The sequence below is a fragment of the Erpetoichthys calabaricus genome, chromosome 7 (assembly GCF_900747795.2).
Source record: "Erpetoichthys calabaricus chromosome 7, fErpCal1.3, whole genome shotgun sequence".
Classification (NCBI taxonomy): domain Eukaryota; kingdom Metazoa; phylum Chordata; class Cladistia; order Polypteriformes; family Polypteridae; genus Erpetoichthys; species Erpetoichthys calabaricus.
The window spans coordinates 180,549,260-180,576,866 of NC_041400.2; the positions used below are offsets into that span (position 1 = coordinate 180,549,260).

At 40.5% G+C, this 27,607-nt stretch overlaps 1 protein-coding gene across 2 annotated transcripts in view; it reads left to right on the forward strand.

The window, feature by feature from the left end:
* Positions 1–26,651, forward strand: part of LOC114654928 (tripartite motif-containing protein 14-like) — a 47,226-nt gene extending 20,575 nt beyond the window's left edge. For both annotated transcript variants that reach the window (XM_028805791.2, XM_051929913.1), the window contains exons 3-7: positions 4,837–4,932; positions 9,902–10,135; positions 14,560–14,722; positions 15,131–15,217; positions 23,022–26,651. In XM_028805791.2, coding sequence (XP_028661624.1) covers positions 4,837–4,932; positions 9,902–10,135; positions 14,560–14,722; positions 15,131–15,217; positions 23,022–23,557 — 1,116 coding nt within the window. In that variant the 3' untranslated portion in view covers positions 23,558–26,651. The remainder of the gene's footprint in view (positions 1–4,836; positions 4,933–9,901; positions 10,136–14,559; positions 14,723–15,130; positions 15,218–23,021) is intronic.
* The last annotated feature ends 956 nt before the right edge of the window (positions 26,652–27,607 follow it).

The following is a 27,607-nucleotide window of genomic DNA, read 5'->3' on the forward strand; positions in this document are numbered from 1 at the left end:
TATCGCGTGTTTTGTGAGCAAATGTTTTTGCATATTCGTAGCGTTTCCTCCCTTTGATGAAATATCTACTTTGCAAGTATTGCAAGTTGCCCTGTTGTCATCCTTTCTCGTAAAGTATAACCAAACTTTTGAGCGTTTGTGCCGCTTAGGCGCCATGTTTCCTGCTGGGTAAATGACGTTACGCAACGTGGTGACGTCATTCGAGGCGACTGGAATCGATAGGGGAATCGTTTGCAAAAATGGCAAACAATTCCAAGGAATTGAAACAGTGGGAACCGGTTCTCAACAAGAACCGGTTTTCGATTCCCATCCCTAATGGCTGGTGAAAGGCATGTTGATGAAAATCAATCCTGTGTATCAGGATTTAGACTGTATTGACTTCACTTACTATAATGTTTGGTTAGTTCACAATGTTAAATGTCAATGATCGCTTGTGAAGTGCATTTTTGTATAAATTACTCAAAGCAGCACTTCTTGTGCATGTGTAGTGATCATGTCAAACAGCCAATTGCACCGTTGAGTCTTTTTCTTGAGACCTTTATTGCAAGGTGTATTAAATTACAGTAGTACTGCTAACTTTTATCATTGTACAAATATTTTGGCAGTTATATTTTTAAGAGACATTAGATGCTTTTTTTTTTTTTTTTTTTAACTAAGTCTAGAATTTAAATGTAAATCACCAATAATGTAACACAATACCCTAGCAAGAAAAATATTGTCTTAAAAAATTGTTTAAAGCAGGGGTCCTCAATCACGGTCCTCGAGGGCCGTGGTGACTGCAGGTTTTTGCTCCAAACCAATTGCTTAATAAGAAGCACTTATTGCTCAAGTAACACTTCTGCTTCACTTTAGTTGTTTCACTCGTTAAGATTTTGAACCCTTATTGCTTATTTTAGTCTTAAAAAGCTGTATTCTAGGTTTTTAATTGGTCCTAATTAGCAATAACATGCAAATGACAAAAGAGACCAGCATTTCTCCATTTAGCTTGCTACCATTTACACCTGTGTGTGTATTTATCATGCACTATTGGGTTTAATTAAATACTTGGAAGGAAAGTGAAGAGAAACAAGTGAAGGACTGAGAATTACTCCTCCGTTTTAGCCTTCAAATCATTTGGATGATATCCTTAGAAAGGGGAAGAAAAGCTAAGATATGAGAATGACCTTAGGTAGAATGCCCAGAGGGGACTGGGTGGTCTCGTGGCCTGGAACCCCCTACAGATTTTATTTTTTTCTCCAGCTTTCTGGAGTTTTTTTTTTTGTTTTGTTTTTCTGTCCACCCTGGCCATCGGACCTTACTCCTTTTCTATGTTAACTAATGTTGCCTTATTTTAATTTCTTATTTTGTCTTTTATTTTTCTTCATTATGTAAAGCACTTTGAGCTACTTTTTGTATGAAAATGTGCTATATAAATAAATGTTGTTGTTGTTGACCTGACCTGGCAGAGTTAAAACACTAACAACCCATGAAATTAAATTATTGGCAAGAATTGCTTTCTAATTAAGCAGCCGGGTTACAACAAAAACCTGCAGCCACTGCGGCCCTCCAGGACTGTGATTGAGGACCCCTGGTTTAAAGCAATGACTTCACTTGAGATTATAACAGTGCTAAAGCAGCAGGTCACAGTACCTGAACCCTGATATGGTTACTGTATAAGTGGTGTTAACATGTCCTCCCCTTGTAGAAGTGTGCTTCTTCAAACCTAAAGCAAATTATCTTAACATTTGCTTCAATTATGACATTGCATGTGTGAGTGATGGAAAATTTTTAGAACATTAGTTAACAGGCCATTCATCCCAATAAAACACCTAATTTCTCCAAAATAGTGTCAAGTTGAGTTTTGAAGGTCCATAAAGAACTACTCCCTACCACACTACTCTTGACTTGTGTGAAGAAAAAATTGTAATATATGTGCAGAATTTACTCGTTTCACACCAATTTTCGAACTGTGTCCATGGCTTCTTGTTGAAATCATTTTAAAGTACAAATTCCTTTCATAGTTTTATAAATGTCATGCATGTTACCTTTACTTAAACTTAAATTATTCAAATCCTTTAATCTTTCTTTATAACTCATACGTCTCAGTCCTGGAAACAGCCTAGTCGCTCTTCTTTGGACTTTTTCTAGTGCTGCTATGTCTTTTTTGAGGCCTAGGTGCGGCCTCCTTAGTGCATTATAAAGCTTGAGCATAACCTCCTTGTACTTGCACTCAGGGTGCTATATAACCTGACATTCTGTTAGCCTTCTTAATGTCTTCTGTACACTGTCTAGATGTAGATAGCAATGTGATTACTACAACTCCCAGGTCCTGAGATCACAGAGATCTGTCAATGTTCAGTCCAGGACTAGTTCTTGTGTTGTATCCTGTTTCTGCCTCTTCCCACCAATTAATTCCTTGTCAATCATTCATCTCCTGAACCAAAGTTCATCAGCTTAATGGTTGAAATGAACATTTTAGCCCTGGACAGGGACTACTTCCAGATATGTCTCAGGGATCACTCCTAGGGTGCCAGATGTCATGTTGAAGCCCTGAGGATGTGCTGTTGCACTTCTGTATTTTAAAAAGCACTGACAGGGACAGGTGAACTCCAGATAGGCTTTGCTTCACTCGTTGGGGCAGCTACTATTTCCTAATGATATGTTCTCCGCTGCCTTTCTTCCAATACGTCTTCAGGACCTTATTTGGTCCTGAATTCATCCAGTAACAACCTCTGATAATTACAGTCCAGGCTGCTAGCTTCATCCCCTCCACAACAGCAGGCCTGGTCAAGTTGGGGATCATGCACTGGTACAGAGCGTTGCCGCACCCACCACACAACGAAACAGCTCGAGATTCTGGTTGGCAACTCCACCCCAGGCAGACACGTGGTCCACTACCACCCTCCGGAAATGACCCTCTATCTGCTGCAGCCAGATGTTACGTAGGTGTTCCCTTGCTCTAAACCAGCCACTCGGGTCCTCAGCAGTGAGATCCTGTGAGCCGGGTCACCCTCGGGGAATTGTACCACGTGGCCATAGTGCTGTAACTGACGCTTCCCTCATAGTGCAGGTAATGTGCCTCATTCAGGACTCCATGAGCAACCGCTCATTCGACACAAAGTCGAACCCCAACAGCAAAAATAAAAAATTAAGCACTTATAGATATCATGAAGAACCTGGAAGTATACCTAACAAATTTTAACAGCTAACCTTAAAAAGAGGTTTAAAAATCTAGCACCATTGTATTGTAAAAAGCTACGAAAAGAATAGAACTTTATCACCAGGGGGAAATTTGGCTTTTTACAGATGTTCTATAAATAAATGAATTCATAAATAGATCAATAAATATATGTTCACACACAATATGGTCTACAAAACACACCAGAATACCTAAAAGAAGGATAAAAATTAAAGAAAAGTAAAACTTCTGAGTTGGCAGTCTCAGTCACATTGAGGCATTAAGCAGAACTATTGCTGTTGGTATAAAGGAGCCCCCGCAGTGTTTCTTGACACACTTCTGTTGAATGATTCGTTGGCTGCAAGTCCTCAGTGTTATTTTTTCAAGGAGAGGATGTGCAGCATTGTTCATAAAGGCACTCCATTTTGTTTTAATTCTCTTCTTTGCTATGACCTCCAGGGGCTCCAGAGTACATCCCATTAACTGAGTCTGCCCTTTTCATTAGCTTGTTAATTTGTTGGTCCTCTCTTGAAGTAATGTTACCTGTGGAGCATGTCACAATGTAGAAATTTACTCGGACCAACACTGAGTTGTACAAGTAGAAGATGTGAAGGATGTCGCTTCCCACATTACAGAAATGCAGTCTCCTAAGGAAGAAGGGCCTGCTTTGTCCTTTCTTATACAGTTCCTCTGTGTTCTGAGACCAGTCTAGCTGGACATTGTTGTGGACCCCAAATACTTGAAGTAGTGGCCCACCTATACATCCACTTCTTGAATAGTCATCAGACATAGTTTCTCTTTGGTGGTGAAAGTCAATAACCAGTTAGTTTGTTTCTTAGTGCAAAGAGAATTGTCTGCATTTTAAAATCTCCACGTGACTCCTCACCTCTGTCTCATCCCCTTTGTCAATACACCTCATAAGTGCAGAATCATCTGAGAATTTCTGCAAGTGCCATGACCTGGTGTTTTATTTATTGCCCGTGATGTACAAAGTGAAGAGAAGAAGAGACAGGTCTGTTTTTTGTGCTGCCCCAGTGTTGCTCCAAAAGTCATTTAGCCTCACAAACTGCGGTCTGCCCGACAGATACATGTAGTCGGCCCATTACTCAGGACACCACAGGCTCATCCACCAGTGCATACATGGCAAGGATCTAGAGTTAAGTAAATTCAGACCTTTTAAGTTCACTTAGCAAAGTAGTAATCCAAAACAAGGCCAGAATGTTCAAAAACCAGAAGACTAACTTTGTACAAGGTGGTCTTCTGCTTTCAGGGGACTATGTCATCCCTGAAACATTCAAATACTGCTCTTTGACAGGCATAATGCAGTCTTACTTCATTCTTATCATACATTGTTATAAAACATCCATTTAAAAAGTAAACTCTGAGTAAACCACACACGTTTTACAAGTAATAAAGCTTGAATAGTTGCTGCTGTCCATCTTTAAAAAATCAAAAATTCAGTGCACATCAGAAGAACTTGAAAAAGGGTAGGTCCATTTAAATAAGGTAAGACAGTTCTTAATTTATTGCATGTTTGTTTATGCTGTCATGATATTTACTTCTCTAGCGTTCATTGTGACACATTTTTAAGTACAGTGTGTATATTTTGCAGTCTGACATTTAATGGTCTGATTTAGTGATTCTCTTCCCTTTTATCTTTTCCAAATTGTTTATTTCAGGAAAATCTTCGTGTTTGCTTGACAAAGATCCACTTGAACAATCGGAGAGAAGCTGATAATATAAGGCAAATTCAAAAAGCTGCGCTTGGCCTGAAGGTACCGTATTTAAAGTGAAGGCATCAACACACTTCTTCCTAAAAAGTGGTGTGGTCGTTTACACTGAAAAATGTATGAAATGAATGTTGGGGAAAATTTGCAGTTTTTAAAGCAATTTTTAACATCAGACATCTACAGTAAATACTACTACTGAATGTGCGCAGGTTTAGTCTTCTTAGGGAAAAAAAGAAGGGAAAGGGAAAGAAGACCCTGTGGACTATTCTGGCACTGTGAAGAGATGTGAGAAGCAGAGAATAAGATGGAGGCCCCCACTGCTGGTCAAATACCACTACTCCTTGTTTTTTCACTCACCTGCTGATGTGGAGGGCTCTCACTTCTGGTGTCAAGCACCCGAATTCCCTCGGACATGACCTGCTGTGTGGACAGTGGTGGATCGGGAGTTTGACTGGGACTATACATCTGTCACACCTTAATGCAGGTGTCTTAAGGCTACATCCTGTGGAGCAGAAGGGCAAAGGCTTGCTTGATCTTGATTTTCAACATTAGTACAGACGGTGAAAGCACATCCTTCTGAATTTTTGGATATCAGGCAGGAGGTGTCAAAAACCCAGCCACAAGGGATGCACAAACCAGTGTGTTTCTTTGTGCCGGTCCCAAGCCCGGATAAATGGGAATAGTTACGTCAGGAAGGGTATCCGGTGTAAGATTTTGCCAAATCAATATGCGGACAACAATACAAATTTCCATACCGGAGCAGTCGAGCCCCGTGTTAACAACGATCACCACCAGTACTGTTCGCCAACAGGGTGCTGGCGGAAATTGGGCTACTGTTGGCCAAAGAAGGAGAAGAAGAGGGGGGAGACATGTCCGGAGACAGGAGGAGAGGAGGAAAATAAAGAGAGTGGAACTGAGGGTAGGAACTTTGGATGTTGGCAGTATGACTGGTAAGGGGAGAGAGTTAGCAGATATGATGGAGAGTAGGAAGGTTGATATATTGTGCATGCAAGAGACTAAATGGAAGGGGAGTAAGGCCAGGTGGATTGGAGGTGGACTCAAATTGTTCTATCATGGTGTGGATGGGAGGAGAAATGGGGTAGGAGTTATTCTGAAGGTACAGTATGTCAAGAGTGTTTTGGAGATGCAAAGAGTGTCAGGCAGAATAATGATTATGAAGCTGGAAATTGGAGGTGTGATGATGAATGTTGTTAGTGCATGTGCACCGCAAGTTGGGTGTGCAATGGGTAAGAGAAGATTTTTGGAGTGAGTTGGATGAAGTGATGAACAGTGTACCCAAGGGACAGAAAGTGGTGATTGGAGCGGATTTCAATGGGCATGTTGGTGAAGGGAACAGTGGAGATGAGGAGGTGATGGGTAGGTATGGTGTCAAGGAGAGGAATGAAGAAGATCAGAGGATAGTGGATTTTGCCAAAAGGATGGACATGGCTGTGGTGAATACGTATTTTAAGAAGAGGGAGAACATAGGGTGACATACAAGAGTGGAGGAAGATGCACACAGGTACTGTATATTACATCCTATGTAGAAGAGTCAATCTGAAGGAGACTGAAGACTGCAAAGTAGTGGCAGGGGAAAGTGTAGTTAAGCAGCATAGGATATGGTGGTCTGTAGGATGACATTGGAGATCAAGAAGAGGAAGAGAGCGAGGGCAGAGCCAAGGATCAAATGGTGGAAGTTGAAAAAGGAAGACTGCAAGGTTGAGTTTAGGGAAAAGGTGAGACAGGCACTGGGTGGTAGTGAAGAGTTACCAGACAGCTGGGAAACTACAGCAGATGTAGTAAGGGTGACAGCAAGAAGGGTGCTTGGTGTGACATCTGGAAAGCGGAAGGAGGAAAAGGAAACCTGGTGGTGGAATGGGAAGTATAGGAGAGTATACAGAGGAAGAGGAAAGCAAAGAATAAGTGGGATAGTCAGAGAGACGCAGAAAGTAGAGAAGAGTACAAAGAGATAAGGCGCAAGGTGAAGAGAGAGGTGGCGAAGGCTAAAGAAAAGGCGTATGATGAGTTGTATGAGAGGTTGGACACTAAGGAGGGAGAAAAGGACCTGTACCGATTTGGCTAGACAGAGGGACCGAGCTGGGAAAGATGTGCAGCAAGTTAGGGTGATAAAGGATAAAGATGGAAACATACTCATAAGCGAGGAGAGTGTGTTGAGCAGATGGAAAGAGTACTTTGAGAGGCTGATAAATGAAGAGAACGAGAGAGAGAGAAGAGGTTGGATGATGTGGAGATAGTGAATCAGGAAGTGCAACGGATTAGCAAGGAGGAAGTAAGGACAGCTATGAAGAGGATGAAGAATGGAAAAGCCGTTGGTCCAGATGACATACCTATGAAAGCATGGAGGTGTTTAGGAGAGATGGCAGTGGAGTTTTTAACCAGATTGTTAATAGAATCTTGGAAAGTGAGAGAATGCCTGAGGAGTGGAGAAGAAGTGTACTGGTGCTGATATTTAAGAATAAGGGGGATGTGCAGGACTGCAGTAACTACAGGGGGATAAAATTGATGAGCCACAGCATGAAGTTATAGGAAAGAGTAGTGGATGCTAGGTTAAGAAGTGAGGTGATGATTAGTGAGCAGCAGTAGGGTTTCATGCCAAGAAAGAGCACCACAGATGCAATGTTTGCTCTGAGAATGTTGATGGAGAAGTTTAGAGAAGGCCAGAAGGAGTTGAATTGCATCTTTGTGGACTTGGAGAAAGCATATGTCAGGGTGCCTTGAGAGGAGCTGTGGTATTGTATGAGGAAGTCGGGAGTGGCAGAGAAGTACGTAAGAGTTGTACAGGATATGTACAAGGGAAGTGTGACAGTGGTGAGGTCTGCAGTAGGAGTGATGGATGCATTCAAGTTGGAGGTGGGATTACACCAGGGATCGGCTCTGAGCCTTTTCTTATTTGCTATGGTGATGGAGAGGTTGACAGACGAGATTAGACAGGAGTCCCTGTGGACTATGATGTTTGCTGATGACATTGTGATCTGTAGAGATAGTAGGGAGCAGGTTGAGGAGACCCTGGAGAGGTGGAGATATGCTCTAGAGAGGAGAGGAATGAAGGTCAGTAGGAACAAGACAGAATACATGTGTGTAAATGAGAGGGAGGTCAGCGGAATGGTGAGGATGCACGGAGTAGAGTTGGCGAAGGTGGATGAGTTTACATACTTAATAATTCTTTGCATTTATATAGCACTGTTCTCACTACTCAAAGCGCTCAGCAATTGCAGGTTAAGGGCCTTGCTCAAGGGCCCAACAGAGCAGAGTCCCTATTGGCATTTACGGGATTTGAACCAGCAACCTTTCGATTGCCAGTGCAGATCCCTAGCCTCAGAGCCACCACGATGCCCTTGGAATCAACAGTACAGAGTAATGGGGATTGTGGAAGAGAGGTGAAAGAGAGTGCAGGCAGGGTGGAATGGGTGGAGAAGAGTGTCAGGAGTGATTTGTGACAGCTGTGTTATGTGGGCGGTGGCACTGACCAGAAAGCAGGAGACAGAGCTGGAGGTAGCAGAGTTAAAGATGCTAAGATTTGCACTGGGTGTGACGAGGATGGATAGGATTAGAAATGAGGACATTAGAGGGTCAGCTCAAGTTGGACGGTTGGGAGACAGTCGGATAGGGCTGCCAGGGAAGAGGAAAAGAGGAAGACCTAAGCGAAGGTTTATGGATGTGGTGAGAAAGGACATGCAGGTGATGGGTGTAACAGAACAAGGTGAAGAGGACAGAAAGATATAGAAGAAGATGATCCGCTGTGGCAGTTCCTAACGGGAGCAGCCGAAAGAAGGAGAAGAAGAAGAAGGCAGGAGGTGTCAAAAAAGTTACCACAGAGATTACTAGCTTGAAGCGTTCATTGCAACATCACTTTTTGATCCTTCGATGTTTGTTCTTCCTATCATTGTGAAGCAGAATTCACCAAGCATTGGGATTGTTCACCCAATAATAAGGAACACGAGCTGAGTTTAGACCGTCATGAGACATGTTTTATCACACTGATGATTGTGTTGTTACAATAGCAGTTCTGCTCAGAGAAACCCGCAGGTTCAGACATTTGGTGTATTGGATTGGCTGAGGAGCCAATGGTGGGAAGCTGTCATCTGTCGGATTACAACTAAACACCTTTAAGTCAGAATCCTTCCCTTTTTGTCTATTTATCCCTGATGAGCTTGCACATGATATCAGTCAAAGTGAATACAAAGACAAAGCACTAGCACTGGATAACAAACATCTTGCCTTTTGAACACTTTTGTATGTATCTTATGGATTTGGCCTACTGGTCACAAAGTCACCTTTAAATTTTCCTGTTTCATACCATTTTATTGCAATCATCTATTCTTGTGATTTCCTTTCATACTATAAGTATTTTGGACACCAGGGGGTGCTCCAGCTCCCCAAACACCCAACACAAACAGGCACAGACACAAAGTAGAAGCACAAATAGTCTTTTATTGTGAGAAACTCTTTGAATCAAGCATTTCCCACCACCACAGCCATAAGTATACACAATAAACACAATAAATCAAATCTTTGTGTTCCTTTCTCTCTCCCTGTCACTCTTCCACTGCTTCCTCCACTCCTCCTTGCAAGCGTTATCCACCTTCCTCCTGACTTTGGCTCGTCCATGTGAGACAAGCTTCTCCTTTTATCTAATCTCCAGGAGTGCTTCCGGTGACATGACACTACAGCTTCGAAGCACTTCCGGGATGAGACTGGAGCCCTTTGGAGTAAGGACTCACAAATCCCAAAAAAAATCATTTTCATCTTTTAATTCCCTTTTTTGTATACCTGATCTCCAGCTACTGTACTTCTGCCTTCCTGTGAATGGAAGAATCAACAGAGAACTTGGATTGTACAACAAACGTCTGACAATAGAAATGTCTAAACTTGTCAGGCCTAGTTGGTCATCTTTTGCTTGTATTTTCCTCTTTATAATTATTGGTGTTGCTTAGTTAGAGTTACACTGTACAGATGTTCATTGCTAAGTTCACCTTTATCATTAATATTTTAGGAATCTTCTGCTGAATGCAAACTGTGGCTGAGCATCCGTTTCACAGAGCTACGCTTGCTACTGGATCAGGAAGAGAAAGCAGCTAAAAGTTTTGTGGAGCAGCAAACGCAGTCTGTTCTCCAAATGTATGATGGCCATGTCCAAGCGTGTGAAGAAACAATAGCGAAGAATGAGAGTTTCATGAAAGAAGCTCAACGAATTTTTAAACATGACAATCCAATTCGTCTTTTGACGGTATTATTCTTCTTCTGGGCGGGTAGAAAATAAAATCCAAAGGGATCAAAATCCAAAACTTGATAATATATATATTTTGATGTTGACTAATTTCTGAACATAATAAGAGCCACACATTATTTAGAGGAACCTTTACATTGTTAGTTTAGTCCCCACCTCAATGTACAGTGTGACTTTGAGCAGGTCATTTAACACAACTGTTCTCTAAAAGATAAAAACAATTGCTTTGTATCCTGGTCTTGGGTATTATCATGCGTAAAGGTACCTGCAATATGTGTAGTAATAATAATAATCCTCTTCTTTCTGCTCCCGTTAGGGTCACCACAGCAGATGATCTTCCTGTCCTCTGCATCTTGCTCTGTTACACCCACCATCTGCGTGTCCCCTCTCATCACATCCATAAACCTCCTCTTAGGCCTTCCTCCTTTCCTGTTGCCTGGCAGATCCATCCCTAGCACCCTTCTCCCAATTTTCCACAGCATCTCTCCTCTCCACATGTCCAAACCAATGCAATCTCACCTCTGGTGTGATTCCTTAACACACCCAATGCAAATCTTAACATCCTCCAGCTCTGTCTCCTGTATTTCTGTCAGTGCCACCGTCTCCAGCCCATATAACATAGCTGGTCTCACTACCATCTTGTAGACCTTCCCTTTCATTCTTGCTGATACCCGTCTGTCATAAATCACGCCTGACACACTTCTCTACCCACTCTACCCTTTGGACAACAATACAGAATAATAATAATATTTTATCATGATATGTATATTGACAACTGTTCACAATTATAAAAACTTAAACTACAATGGGAACAATCATTACGGTCCTATGTAAACCCTGTAAGGGTTTAAACCCTGTGTAAGGCTTTATCCCATTAGCTCTTGTTATAGGAAAAAGAAAGCACCTTTAAGGAATCTTGCAACAAGGTAGGCTGATAGAAATACTTGTGCAGGGGTTACAATGGAGCAGTAGGCCCTGTCAGTATAAGAGATGCTCCATAAATTACTTGTGAACCTCAGAGATGGAGAGGATGCTAGACAGCAGCAAACATCTCCCACCTAGAATGGATGAGACCTTGCTACCTGATCAGGAGAATCAGAACAGCTGGGCCTGACAATGTAAAGGACAAGTCGGGGCCAGTGGGTGCAGTGGGCTTGAAAGTCAGTTGGAGAGCCTTGGTGGACCCTGAATCTCTATAGACCCAACCCTGAACTTAATAGATCTTTTCTTGAAAACAATCTATTTCCTCTTAATATCTTTTCTGTCATTTGAGTGCATCTGACTTAATACTAGGCTGAGATTTGTAGGTAGTTCTCTCACCCACATTTGCTACACTCTTAATACTGGTCCTGTTAAATGGTATTTTATGGTTCTTTATTGGGTTATGTGGTCCCTTGTAGAACCTTTGCTTGACAAAGCACCATTTAATTCTGGGAACGGTTCTTTGCATATGAAGTTGGTTCTTTGCGCTTTGAAAAACCTCTCAATATTTAGAAAAGCAAACTGAAAACTTTTATGTATAGTCGGCTACCCAGCAGGACAATAACAGATTTAAAAATAACTGGACTTGGCCTGTGTTATTGTGTGCAGCAAGAGTCCTTTTAAAATCGAGAACCTGTTGGTATTTCACAAATCTGTTACCATCTATTCATGGTTATTTTACTGAATAATGCCTGTTACAGATCTAAATACATAAAGGTTCTGTCAGGAACCTTCATGTGGCTGGGTCTTTTGGGAACTAAAAATGGTTCCCCTATGGCAGGGGTGGCAAACTCCAGTCCTGGAGTGCCGCAGTGGCTGCAGGTTTTCATTCTAACCATCTTCTTCATTAGTTTTTGTTGCTAATATAGTTAACTTCTTTTGCCTTCATTTTAATTAACTTGATTCAGGCCCCTTAGTTGTTTCTTTTTCTTTAATTAGCAGCCAAACAATAATGAGACACAAAACAAGGTGCCACATGACCAGCTCACCCGTGCCCATCACACAATATCTGAAAATAAAGAAAGGTGAAGGTCTCAATAAGGTTGATCTCTCAGGTCCCCAAAACATTTTGACAATGTTCTTAGAAAAAACAGAAAATCAACAGTTATGGAAATGTCTGCTGTGTCAGAATGAGAGAAGCAACAAGCCATAGAATTAAATAACGAGTTTAATTAACAGCAAGAATTTTCTTTTCATTAACAGACTGGTTGGAGTGAAATTAGTTGGAGTTTGAAGCCCCAATTTAGCTGGTCAACTGTTGACTTGTTTCACATTTTATTTCTGTTTGGCTTCTTGTTTCAGTGTCCAACAGTAGTCGTCCACCATTGATGGCTTCCACTTGCCCTAATATTACTTTTCCACTGTTGCAATGTCCTGGTGAATCCTTTCATCATTGTTGTCACTGACTGCACCGTTAGCATGGAAGAAGTCCAAGTGTGAATGTAGAAGATGAATCTTTAGCAGCTTGTTGCACTTTGTGGTTTTGTATGCTTGAAGCCCATTGGATATAGTTTGGTGCCCTGTAGTTACCAAGAAAATTGTCAGCAACCTCCTTGAGTGCCATCCATGTGATTTCCTCCAGCCCCACTAGCAGACATGTCTGATTTGTGGACCAACAAAAGTGCTTTCTTTAATCTTGGCATCAGCTATTCATGGAAACATCTGTGTCAAATGTCGATATCCTTCACCTCCTTTTTCATCACTTTCATAAAAGCTTTAATCAGTCCAACTTTTATATTAAGAGGAGGCAAGAATATCTTGGTTGGCTCGACAACTGGTTGATGTGCCAGACTTTTCTGCCTTTAAACCAAACTTCAGTTCTTTTTAATGTAATGAGACTCTTTACCAAGCCTGTCTTATTCCCATTCACAAATGGAACAGCAGCACTTGGGATATCCCAGCTGAATTCCTAGTAGCAGTGTGACTAATTTTAGATCACGACAGATGTTTCAGTTGTAGTTGTTGCACTGTATATGTGTGGTATACGTCTAATATAACAGGAAATTACAAAAATAGGTGAGTGCAATAAAATTGTTTGTGATTTGAAATGAATTTTTTTTTGATCATCAGGCCAAAATCCTTATGGTACACCCAAAAGTATTCAGGATGCAAAATCTTCATTGTCTTGTGTAATTAATATTTAAAATTTAGCTCTTTTTATGTGTATACAAGTCACCATTTTTAAAAATGCAGATACAGTATGTTGTTTTATCTAAGAATAAGCCACATGAGGGTGCAAAAAGAGCATGGAAGCTAAAATTCAAATTCATTGTCACATATACATACTACAGTGAAATTCTTATTTGCAACTAAATGAATGCAGTTAAAGTTTATGAACCAATTGAAACGATTAAATATAACAAAGGCCAGGTTTTGTAAAACTATACAGGCACTAGCTGTGCTACCCATCTAAGACAGGTTGAAATGTAAGTAATCAACGTAGACCTCAGTGTTAATTTGCAGTGCACCATGCAATGCATATGTCTCTGTTATGTGCCATTTGGTATGGGATTCGTAAAAGCAGTGTTAATGTTTTTGATGCACCATCGGCTGGAATGACACATTCAGTGCATTTTACTACTAAAAATGGTTGTGATGCACCATCTGTTGGAATGACAGAGACCTAGCAACCAGATAGATACAAAGTCGGACACACAAACACATCCTTTTATTAAGGGTGAGAAGTAAATTTGAAAGAAATTATAATGTTAACAAAATCTTACATGGCATTGCACCTGCTCAAAAAAAGAGAGTGCAATTGTGCAAATATGTTGCTTTGATAGCTCTTAGGCACAGCAATCAGCAGTGTGTCTGTCTGCAGAGAGCGTGTCAACCTTGTTGAGAGGTTTACTTACCTTGGCAGTGACATTCATGTCTCTTCCTATGAAGTCAGTAGACGGACTGGGAGAGCATGGTGGGGTCATGAGGTCTCTGGAAAGGGGTGTGTGACGCTCTAGATATCTATGCAAAAGGACGAAGGTCCAAGTCTTTAGAGTCCTGGGGCTTCCTGTCTTGCTATATGGTTGCAAGACATGGAGGCTATCCAGTGACTTGAGATGAAGACTGGACTCCTTTGGTGTTTTGTCTCTTCAGATAATCCTTGGGTGCCGTTGGTTTGACTTTGTGTTGCTTATGGAGTCCCGAATGAGGCACACTACCTGCATTGTGAGGGAGCGTCAGTTACAGCACTCCCAGAGGGTGATCTGGCTCACAGGACCCTTGTTGTTGAGGACCCAAGTGGCTGGACCAGGCCAAGGGGTCGCCCACGTAACACCTGGCTGCGGCAGATAGAGGGTCATTTCTGGAGGGTGGGACCGGACTGTGTGTCTGCCTTGGGGGTTGCCAACCGGGATCCGGAGTTGTTTCATCGTGTAGTGGGCGCGGCAACATGCTATACCAGTGCATGCTCCCCAACTTGACTTGACTTGTTTACCTTTCAACAGGAGTATACAACCGCAGAGAGAGATATTCAGCAGTATCAGCGTCCAGTTAATCAAATTAATCCTGTTCCTGTTTCCTTTCAAAATGTTCAAAAATATATTTCGGGTTTGAAAAAGTCTCTGGAAGCAGTGTTCAAGAAGCCTCTGCAGAGCAGGCTGAACAATGGCAAGTCACTTTGTGGTTTACATCTATAGACCTGTAATTACCTTTAGCTGTTACTACTGAAGACACCACACATGCATAAAAATCTTTCTAATGCATATGCAGAAAAGAAGTTCAGTTCAAATGAAATAATAGACATTAAACATATGAAAGGAACTGTATTTTAGATTCCATCAGAATGAAACTCTTAATATTTTACTTATTTAATGCACTTTGTCACATTCTTTCTGCTGGCTTATTGTATTAATCAGTTTAATTTGCTGGTAGATGAACATCATATATCCCTTTTATGGAAAGTAAGTGATCTATTAATGGCATCTGAAATTTAAAATGATAAATGACTTGCTAGATTTTTAAGTACTGCTTGACAGAAAGCTGAAAATATTCATTCATCACTTTCATTTTCTCCAGGTGCTGTGAATACATCCAGTGGTAATTTTTCCAGGAGTTTAATGCATGTCACAAATTGCTCAGGTGACAAGTCCCATTTTCTTAAACGTAAGTATTAAAGGGGGCCTAACAAAGTTTAGAAGATGATTTGTGACTCTTCGTCATGATTATATCTGTAGTTGCAAGCCTAACAGAAAAAAGGGTGTGAGAGAAATCCATATGATGGATGTTTAGACGTATACTGTATTTCAATCCATAGTTGTAATTACTACAGTATATATTTCTCGGTTCATGTTTGTGCCAACATTAGTGACTTTTGAAAATGCTAATAAAAAAAGACAGTGTTTTGTATTTTTTTTCAGTATTGAGAATGACACAAGTGTTGGTTTTCACAAAGTTTTCAGTGTTTTTAGATCTTTTTGTCAGATGTTTCTATGGCATACTGAAGTAGAATTACAAGCATTTCAGAAGTATCAAAGGCTTTTATTGACAATTCCATTAAGTTTATGCAAAGAGTCCATATTTGCAGTGTTGGCCCTTCTTTCTTTTTCAAGACCCCTGCAATTCCCCCTGGCATGCTGTCTGTCAATCAACTTCTGGGCCAAATCCTGACTGATGGCAGCCCATTCTTACATAATCAGTGCTTGGAGGTTGTCAGTATTTGGGCGTTCTTGTTTGCCCATCTCCCTCTTGAGGATTGACCACAAGTTCTCAATAGGGTTAAGGTCTGATGAGTTTCCTGACCACGGACCCCAAATTTCGATGTTTTGTTCCCCGAGCCACTTAGTTCTCACTTTTGCTTTATGGCCCGGTGCTCCATCATTGCGCTTTGCTCGTCACCAAACTGTTCTTGGATGGTTGGGAGAAGTTGCTCTCGGAGGATGTTTTGGTCCCATTCTTTATTCATGGCTGTGTTCTTAGGCAAAATTGTGAGTGAGCCTACTGCCTTGGTTGAGAAGCAACCCCACGTTACATGAATGGTCTCAGGATGCTTTACTGTTGGCCTGACACAGGACTGATGGTAGCGCCGCTCACTTTTTCTTCTCTGGACACCCCAAACAATTGGAAAGGAGATTCATTAGAGAAAATGACTTGACCCCAGCAGTCCAATCCCTGTACCTTTTGCAGAATATCAGACTGTCCCTGATGTTTTTCTTGGCTTCTTTGCTGCCCTTCTTGACACCAGGCCTTCATCTTCGTCTCACCATGCGTGCAGATGCACTCACACCTGCCTGCTGCCGTTCCTGAGCAAGCTCTGCACTGGTGGTGCCCCGATCCCGAGCTATGAATCAAATTTAGGAGACGATCCTGGTGCTTGCTGGACTTTCATAGGCACCCTGAATCCTTCATCACAACAGCAGTGGAAATGCGTTTTTTGGGATTAAGTTCATTTACATGGCAAAGAGGGACTTTGCAATTAATTACAATTCATCTGGTCACTCTTCAGAACATTCTGGTGTATATGCAAATTGCCATCATAAAAAACTGAGGCAGCAAACTTTGTGAAAATTCATATTTGTGTCATTCTCAAAAGCCTGTATCTACAATGTTGGCAAGTGTATCCTTCCTCACTTTCTCCACATCACTGAAATAATGCTCACTTATTTCTGCAAATCACCATGTCACATACAGTATGTATCTTTTAATTTCCAACAGCATTGACACAACAGAACCATTCATCATGCTGCATTAAGATGGCGGTGCAGTACATTATATTGTGTTATGGCGCCTTAAATGCCTCAGTGTCTTGGAAATTTGAATTAGATGCCACACTTTTTTATCATGTGAGCTATAGCAAGAAGAACTAAAATTACTAGCAAGAAGAGCAATTGAATTTGATAGGAATTTCTGGAGGGACTATTGAATGTTATTCAGTACCTTTCTTTCGTAACGTTCAGTACATTATTTGATACTATGGTTAAAATTTTTATACCCGCTATCAAGGGCAGACTGGCATATTTTGTAAAATCATGAAATTAATCCTGAGTGACATAATATACCATAACGTTTTCAAACCACCTAATCTCTCCTTGTACCATTGTAGGGCCCACTAATGCACAGAATCCACATTCACACACGGCCAGCATATATATGATCACCAACTACGCTAACATGTACATCTTTGGGACATGGGAGTACAACCAAACAACCCGAAAAGCCCTCACAGACAGATGAGAACTCGGCATAGACTGTAAGCAGACATGGCATTTCAACCCAGGATGCTGGATCCATGCGGCAGTTTCACTGGCTATCGTGCCACCCAAAATCCTCATTGAGTGGACTTTAGATAAAATGGAATTGTTATTCCTAGAGTGATAAAAACAAGTCACTGGTACTCATCAAAAATGATTCAGTACACTTGTACTGTATACTGTACATTGGATGTTGTTCAGTTCATGCAGAAGATTTTAATTCTCAGATATCAGATAATATTTAATATGTTAGAGCCACCATGAGGGCCAAGGCATTTTTGGCCAGAGTATTTTATTACAGTACAACAGCAGTCTTTCAAAGTTTTAACATCTCAATTTATAACATGGCATGAAAGATAAGAACAATTTTTAATTTCGGGTGCTATCTACTGTTGGTAACACACTGGACTATGTAAACCAGACTGTCCTGTATCTAGCAACAGTTTACAGGTTTTAGGGATATAACCCAAATGTCGTCTCCTGGGGTTACCTCTTGATGTTATCCTGGAGGACTGTGCCTGGTACCCATCCTGTGGGAAACACCCAGAGAGAACACTCACTAAATGCCCAAACAGCCTCAACTGGTTCCTTGTGATCTGGAGATGTGGAAAGTTACTTTCATATTGTTTCACTCTATTAGAACACTAGCAAAAGTTTAATGAGAATTGGCCTTTCAGCTAAACAAAGCTTGCTAGTCCAATCCACTTCATTTCTCCAAAATTACATCATCAATATCCGGTTACAGTGAGCCGAGATACACTAGCGCTTTTTTCTGTTTTAGTTCATGTTTGAGTCCTTTAATGTTACAGCTTACAACTTTCAATAGACAATCATTACTATACATTTATATTCCTGTTTTTCATGACATTTTACTGTCCATTATTCTTAATTAAGCATTTAATTTCCTGTGTATGTTTTACAGCTTTATTTATAACACTTTCGTTTACTTCATCTTCACTCTGAGCCTGAACCTCAAGTCCATCAGTTCCAGAGAATTATTTACTGTATGTTGTCTTTTGAGCTCAGTTCTAATGATTTGTCTTTATCAGAGGGTTTTGTAGAAATGGATGATATTATAAGGCTGTTTTTGTGCAGCGAGAAAAATATGAGGAGTCTTCATCTTCGTCAGCCTTACTGGTGGCCACAATAGCAGCTTGGGTGAAGAGAATGCTGGTCAGGTCTGTTCTGCTACTGCAGTGCCAGGCTCATCAGGCCCTGTATGTACTTCCTCAACATTCACCTCCTACTTGGGATAAGGCAGATCGTATCCCTCTTTTGAGCATACAATTGTGTAAGAGACATCTTGTGCTCTGTAACGTAGAAAAGCTTACCAAGAATTTGAAAAGGGAGAATGTTTGAGCTGATGAAAATGACAATAAAATACTGCTGGTGGGGGAGACTTTACTTCTGGTGCTAATGCCTGACAAACAGACGAGAGCAGCAAAAGCAACACTCATATTAGGCTAGCGAATAAAATATGATATCCATATCAAAACTTTTCATTCTACACATATTCAGAATTAAACTGGCTATCAATAGAAAGTTCTCTGTATTATTGTTGTACTTGTGAGTTTATAGACTGGAATTTATTCTTGTTAGATAGATAGATAGATAGATAGATAGATAGATACTTTATTAATCCCAAGGGGAAATTAATGTGGTATATTACGCTGCAGATCAGAACTTTCTGAATTATGCTACAAACAGATTTGCCATTCTGAATTGTTACATTTGTACCTCACAAATTAACATTGTTTAATTTGTTGTGACATATTTTCAAACTACATTAATTCCCACTATATCAGTATTGATACTGCATGAAACTGATCCACTTGTATGACATCTATAACAAAAAACTGAGAACTGGTCGACCATTATAAAATAATACATTTAGTTTTTATTAGAGTGTGTCCTAAAATCATACTGGGTTCAAATATACAGTAAGGCCGGGTTTATACTTCATGCAACGCATGCTGCAGCGAATACTCCTGCTATGCAAGTGTTTTACTGTTTATACTTGCACGCGTACTTTACGTAAATCTGGAGGAATCCAGCTGGTGGCAGTGTGATATATTATGACGGTGAGAACAGGTTCGGCTTCTCTGTGTTGTGAATTGCCTGGAACACCCATTAAATTCCGATGACTCCTTACCGCAATATCTCTGAAAAGGACATTTAATGATTAAATCCATCAATCCAGAGATGTGTCCATTCCAGCAAGCATTGGGATGAGGCAGAAACAATCCCTCAGCTCATCGCTAGGTGAATACAAGCACTCACATACACTGGAGTCATTTTAGCAGGACCAAATCCCCAAATCTGCATATCTTTGGAACAAAACCGGAACAAAGTGCGGAATCCAAGCAGGGAATACCAGCGACATGACTCCCTACAAGACAGCAGTGCTACCGCTCTGCCACCGTGTCACCCCCATGTGTGTAATTACTAACAGTATTCATTATTTAAACGAAATTAACGATTTATCTGTAAAAAGTAACATACCTGTACATACTTTAATGCATTTCATCATGAAAGTGATGTCAAGTATAAATATAAAGATTCTAAATTTGCAGAAAGTTGGAATATCATACATTTAATGTGTTCTGTGTGGTGATCTATTGCTGCTTGCCGTAGCAATTAAACACTGGGATGACGTTTACGACGGTCTGCTTTAATGATAAACTACGAGGTTAGAGTGGACATTTCCACTTTAATCACAAACTACACGTTTTCACCATGTCCTTATTTTTTTTCTCAGTGGCTCAAATACAGCGTTGTACATTATGTTGCTGTTGTGAAGTTGCAAAAAAAAAAGACGGCACAAAAGATGGTATGTGAGACTTTTAAAATGTATCGTGTCATTACGATCGGGAATATGCAATGCTTGAATATAAAAGCACCACAAATGCATCTGTATGTCGGCATTTTGCTTCACCACATCGATCCTGTAGGGTCCTCAAATCAGCTTTCTGTCACATGTAGATAGTAAACAGAGACTCTGAATTCATGTTCCGACTTTTAGCACAGTGTGCCCCCCGACTTTTTGCTGGTACTACAACTTGCGCACCTGTTGCATTAATTTCTGAGGAATTGATCAGAGGACGCGTCAAATGAATGCTGGGAACGCGTGGCAGCCATGATGCGGGCGCGTACGCGTTCTGAGCGTAAAGTATAAATGAGCCCTAAAGGTCTACAAGGTGCTGTGTTATCTGATTGATTGGAGTTATTCTGTTTAGTTTTCACATTAAGATATGACTTTAGCCATAAGAAAATTTTACTGCTCAAAGGTTGATCTTTAATAGCTCATGAGACTTAAAAGAGATTCTCATTTATGTTTCATTTAAAATTCAGCTTTGTCACAAATGTGTTTCCTAAAATTCCTTAGGATAAATAGCTTTAGACAGAAAGGAGCTACGAGACAGAACTGAGGTAACAGGAGTCAAAAACTGAGAATTTGGTTTGAAAAGCGTGGTATGTTTTGTGAGCTCTCTTCCTAGTCTCATTTTGTTCTCTTTGAAGATATCATATGTTTGGCTTATTACTGGACTGATGCCTTTATCCAAGGTGACTTACATTATAGAGATGATTGGTTACCGTTCTTTTTTTTTTCCAATTGGAGCACAGGTAGATGAAGTGACTTACTCATGACTACATGGTGTCAGTAGTGGGATTTGCACCCTCAACTTTAGGTGTTGAAGGCCAAAGTCGCAAGAACTAGGCCGTGCTGCCTGCCTTTTCTTCTGGAACGAGTTTGATCTAATTGTATAAATCAGTGCAACTAATGGTGTTATTCAGAAGCAAGGACTACAGTTTTGTAATCATAGCAAAGTGTTTATTACTACAAACAACTGTCCATACATTTCATCACATATTAATGAACACACAATGCAAATACTGGGCTATTTAAAATGAAAGAGCAGATTTCAAAAATTAATTTCAAACAAACTGTATAAGACAGAAACACATTCCACACATCACTGGATAGAGGAAAATTCAAAGTTTAAAAGCCCGCCTAAAAGTACCAGTGAATGCTACCGAGCGCTGTTTCTCATTTATAGTAAAATGGCAACAACACCACAAGAAAAATCATTTTGCGTGCTGCAATTTGCGAAGTGTGAGTTCATTGTTCAAGTCCAACGTGAATTCTGCCGACTGTTCAACAAGCAGCCGCCTCATCATAAACAAATTTACAAGTGGCATAAAAGATTCGTAGACAAAGGTTGTAGATGCAAACGTAAAAGCACTGGTCGTCCACGCACATCAGATGAAAATGTCAAGCGTATCCGACGTGTGTTCGAACGGAGCCCTAGGAAATCCACATCACGGGCAAGCATTGAACTTGGAATTCCTCAAACAACAGTATGGCGTGTTCTTAGAAAACCTCTGCATATGAAGCCGTACAAGTTGCAATTAGTGCAGCTATTGCATCCAGACGACCATGAAAAAAGGTTTGAATTTTGCGAGTAAGACATTGGGGTCAGTGAATCAAGAGAGTCGGGGTCATCAGGCGCTATTGATAAATACAGTTGTGTATCGTCAGCATAGCTGTGGTAGCTCACGTTATGCCCAGAGATAATCTGACCTCAATTTTTAAAGAAAATCCAGAGATTAGGAACACCGAGAATTTAACGAACAGTCAAGACCTCTGCCACTGTTGAACACTGCTCAGGCCTTATGACATCTACGATATTCCTTGTCATTTAAAAGTAGGTTAATTATTGCTTATAGTAGGGCGGTTTTCAGGACAGTTCTATTGTATGTTAAGATGCAATTGAAAATCTTTAGAATTCTAATTGATTTAGTAAAAGTGTACTCTGTGATGGGCCCTTCTTTCTAGGATGGACTCCTACTTTGGACTCCATGCTTGGTAACCTGCTAGGTGTCCGATGTTGGCTGCTATTACTTTTTCAATGCAATTTGTGTGTGTTGCTAAGCAACTCTAATTAGGCAACAGTCACATGATGGAAGGGGAAAGAAAAGAAAATGTGGGGGTTTCAGATGATGGCTTCTAGCATTGTGGTCCATGTGCCATTGCAACAACCAACATTTTGAACTCCATTTGAGTTTCTAGTACTTTCTGACCTCAGCTTGTGTTTTTGGATTATGATTTTGTCTAATGCTTGGTTCAATTTTGGATTTTCATTTCTGCCTTTGCCGTGTTTTTAAGTCTTGCTTTTGCTTTTCTAATGTTACTTCATCTGCTTTGTTTATTGACTATTCTTTTGGATTATGGACCTTCAAATAACAATAGCACTTTTTAATGTTTATCATCATTCACCTTCTGTTAGCTTTTGTGATATAAACTCTAAAAAACTAGGAAGCCACAGTTGGATAGGAACGCTGACAAAGCAGCAGCCTCTGAAGGCATATTCAGCTAAGACAGACACCCGAACTGAAGCCATGGATAGAGTTGCAGGCATACATCTCACATTCACTGAAGTTTCTCAAGAGGGTCACCAGGCATCTTGGGATTGTTAGCTCAAAAACAGTTAATACAATAGGGGTTTTTGCCTTTGGAAACCAGCTACGGGACTTTGATAATAGTTCATCTTCTAAATAATAAATTATACTTAATATAAAGTACTGGAACATGAGAACATATCACAGAAGAAATACTTTAGTTGTGGTAATGTGTCCTAGCAGTTTTTATGTTAGAACAGGAATGATGTAATTCTAAATTCTATTTAGAATAAAAAAACTATTTACTGTCTTAATTATAGATGGACGATCACCTATCTTTGATCCCGAGAGTCTACATCCTCGTTTGAGATTGGATGAGTGCAAGGAGACAGTGAGCTGTGCTTGGCTGAAATCATCTGTACCTGATGGGCCCTTAAGGTTTAACAAACTTCTTCAAGCATTTGCCCGAGACTCGTACTTTGCTGGCTGTCATTACTGGGAAATGAATGTTCAACACTCTGGCCATGGCTGGTGGGTAGGAGCAGCATATCAATCATTGTGTCGAAAAGGGGACTCCGAGTACACTCGCCTTGGATGGAATAAAGTCTCCTGGTGCCTAAAGCGATATGATTGGGAGTACTGGGCCTTTCATAATGGTGAGAAAGTCCCCGTAAAAGTTGATGAAGACCCAGAAAAAGTTGGAGTATTCTTGGATTATGAGGCCGGGACTCTAAGCTTTTTTGATGCAACAAATAGCATGAACCATCTCTTTACTTTCAAGTCTCAGTTCTCCAAACCTGTCTATCCTGCTGTTCGTCTTTGGAAAGGGCCCATCTCCTTCTGTAAGCTCACTTGAGCGTAGCCTTCTGAAAACAGCAACAGAAATTCTTTGTGTTGTCTACAATGAGAAGTCTTCTCTTGATGCTCATTTGCGAAGCTCCTTTTCTTCAAAATTGTTCAAAAACAGAGACAACAAGAGCTTTAAAAACAAAATGTGATTTTTAGGCAGCACTATTAAAAATGAGAAATAAATGGGAGTGGTAGTGCTAATCTTAAAAGTGTAGAACTTCCGTGAAAACATCTAATTTGTTAATTTATAAAATTTGAATTGAATGACCCAAAGAACTTTGATTAGTGTTACAGTAGATGTGTTTTCCTACTAAAGGTGGTGTACTGTGAGGCTGAAGGAGCTGCTGCACAGGAAAGCCACATCACAAAACTAACCACCATATCTGCAGCAGCTTAAATGGAGTTCTCCATTTAGCTCAATGGTAGATCTTGCTGCTTGTAATCTCAGCATCCTGAGTTCATGTCTCACCGCTATCTCATGAAAGATATCAGTGGGATTGGAACATCCTGAGCAGATTCTTCAGCAGACACAAATGGTGTTGTGACCTGAATTCACGCAAGGAGAGGGAGAATGTAAGCTGTGGTGTGTGTGCAACAAAGTTATGAGATACACTTACTGATCTGCAGGAAACCCATCACAATGACAGCGGCCAGATCAGCCACTGGCTCTCCACCAAGCTCAGAGCTAGAACTGTGATTCCAGTGATTGGTACGCATCTCAGCGTTGCTGTCTTGACAGATAAACAGACAGATAGAAATAGCTTCTGTAAAAAGACGCATATTCCCCTGGGAACAAATAAAGTTCATTCGCTTATTTGATCTATCTATCTATCTATCTATCTATCTATCTATCTATCTATCTATCTATCTATCTATCTATCTATCTATCTATCTATCTATCTATCTATCTATCTATCATGTAGTGCCTTTCATATTTATCTGTCTGTTTCCTTGCCTTTAAAGGAAGCCCCAGGTGGATGGACAGGGAAGGCCTTTCTCTTAGGGTTGTTTATTCCCCCAGGAAGCTGGATCGCAGCATCCCTGGATGTCAATGCCTGTTCAGACACCAGCAGGGAAAGCCAGAAATTGTAGTCCAATAGCAAAGCCCAGCAGGGGTCCGAGGGGGCTGCTGGCCATAGTGCTTCCAATGGGTTGAAGCCCTGGTACCAGAAGTACTCCTGGTTCCTCAATAAAAGGGGCCACACTGCCCTGCCTGGGCGAGTCAGAGCTGGGAGCGGTAGATGGTCAGCACTCGACTGGAGGAGTAGCAGTGTGGTGGAGAGAGAAGGAAGAAACAACATTTGCTTGTTGTTAATAAAAAGGTTATTTTGTAATAAAAAAAAAGCTTAATTTGAGCCCGGACTGTGTTTGTGTGTTATGCTTGGTTTTTGGGGCTACATGGTGCCCCCTCGCTTTCACGATATATATTAACATTTAATTCTATGGTCAGTCTGCCATAAGAACATGGGGTTTGGTCATTTTTTAGTGAAAGTTTTTTTTTTTTTTTTTTTTTATACTAGGGGGCTTTGCCCCCCTGCTCACTTCGCTCGCCAACCCCTGTGTTTGGTTAATCGGATATACAATTTTAATTTTTTTCTCATCTTTGGAATTGTTTCAATTTCATTATTTGCACTTTTACTTTACAGCTTCATTAAAAACAATATTTTTTGGAGACATGTTGTGACAATGCAGCATATAACTGCCCGTGAGTGAATATTGTTTCTGTTTCTCTAATAAATAATCCGACTTTTTCTAATGTTTGTCCCAGTGATTTATTGATTGTCATAGCAAAAGCTATTCTCACGGTAAACATTTTAATACGAATGGCATATCACGATCTCCTTTGGTGTCTGTTATTTGCGGAATATATACATTACCTTTCTTTTTGCCTGTTAAAATTTGCATCGCTTCTCCGTGATCATCAATATACACCTGACCGAATTGTGTAGTCTTTGAAATTTAACTTGTCGTTGCTTTAACTGTTCCAGGACCAGATTCTCATAGCATATGGTCCATTATTGTGTAAATCCATGTTTTGTGCATTGAATGATGCGAATGTGAAAAGACTTTCTTGTCTACTCTTTGTCTTTTATTTCTGACCTCGATTTGTCCTGCTATTTTTTTTAATTACACCTGGTTCTGATGATTAATCACATTTTGTTTGCGGTAATGCGATCTTTTCTATCTTTTCTTTGATACTGTAGCGACTGACATGATAAAGTGTCACAAAAGTTTTACTTGAACAATCGCAGACTTCCTAACCCCAAACACAACTTTCTAGCACCCTCTCCAACGCCTCCACCCCATTACTGCATCAATCAATACCCCGCTATCAGTCTTCTGTGCTGTACTCCGCCCTCCCTCAATCGGACCGAACAGTCACTTAAAACCAAAAAGCCCTCAACTTGTTTCGAATATTACTGCTTTCATATTCTGTACCTTTCTCTGCATGTGTATCTCACCATCGTTTGTTTGAGCCTTTCGAATTCCACTGCTTTCATAATCTCTTCTCTGCCTTTTTTTCTCTCCAACGCCTTTGGGTCTCTATTCTCCGTATTGTCCTTATGTGCTGAGAGCACGTGATCTGTGTGTACTACGTGCTTTTACACTACTGAGTGTTTTTTGATGGGTGAGCTCTTGTATATCTTTTGTAAGTACGGCGTGTCTTGCAAGAATCTCATGTTCCGCGTCCCCGCGTGACGGCCCTGGGACAATCTCTTGGCACCGTCTCATGTTTACGGTCCCGCGAGAGCACCGTGGCAAGTCTCTGTTGTCTCGCGGGTCTTTTAAATGTCTTCCAAGAAGATCACGTATCGTCGCCTTGCTTTTGCTTTCCAGGATTTTTTTTTTTTTATAATAGATCATTTTTTAAAATACCAAACAGGTCTGTTTAATGAATAATAAATGTATTTTGTACATCTGTTATTTTAAGTACTGTACAATATAAATGAATATATTTTAACTACTATGCCTTTATAAATCAGGTTGTGCAGCCTAGTAGATGATGTCAATATCAAGAGATCTATTTTAGCTTTTGTAAACAATTAAAACAATGTTAGTTTTTTTTTAAGTCATGTAAATTAAAAAATGTTTTTATTATTAATAAAAAGCAGAGACTTTTCTATTAAGCATTATAGTTGCTGCCTCACAGTAAGGAGACCGGGGTTTGTGTCTCTGGTTCTCCCCGTGTTTGCGTGGGTTTCTTCCGAGGGCTCCAGTTTCCTCTCACTGTCCAAAGACATGCAGGTTAGCTGGACTGGCGATACTAAATTGGCTCTACTGTGTGTGTGTGTGCCCTGCGATTGACTGGCGCCCTGTGCCCCTCCCCCCCCCCCCCCCCCCCCGGGTTTGTCCCTGCCTTGTACCCTGTGCGATGCTGTCTTAGACCGCCAGTGAAACGGTTGTGATCTGATTAAGTGGGTTACAAAAATGACACGACATTATAATTTTTCACAGTATTTGTGCAACTTTTGTTAATCTTCAGAATAATTGTTACTTTCACTTGTTCAGCTTCTTACTTTGGGGGGAAAAAAGCAGCTTTTCAGTCTGAATCCTTACATATTTTTGCTAAACATTTATCTTAACTCATTCATTTTAATCTTTTAACCTTGGACTAAACTTTATGCAGAACTTTGTCCAAGACCCGTCATCAGACACGTGAACAAAGAAGTGACATGTAGCTTATGAATCTAAATGTTCAGTGTTTGTCTCAAACCAGTATTAAGAATTACAGAGCTACAGTTGTCAGAGACGTGCGCTTAGGAGGCAGCCAGCAAGCCCTAAGGTGAGTGTCCTGCCCTCCACACAGACGACATGTTTTCACAGGCAGATAAACACCTTTCCTTTTCCAAAACTCTATAGACGGTCGTTTCTTTATCCACAGGTTTATTGGAATTAAAAGGGTGAAACTAAAACAGAGAAAAAAAGATACAAAACACTAAGTGGCTTTATATTAACAACAAACATATCCTCTAAATGTATATTACTGTGCCATTATATACATATTATTAATAAACTACTAAAAGAGTCGCTTCCATTTGCAAATATATATTGGGAA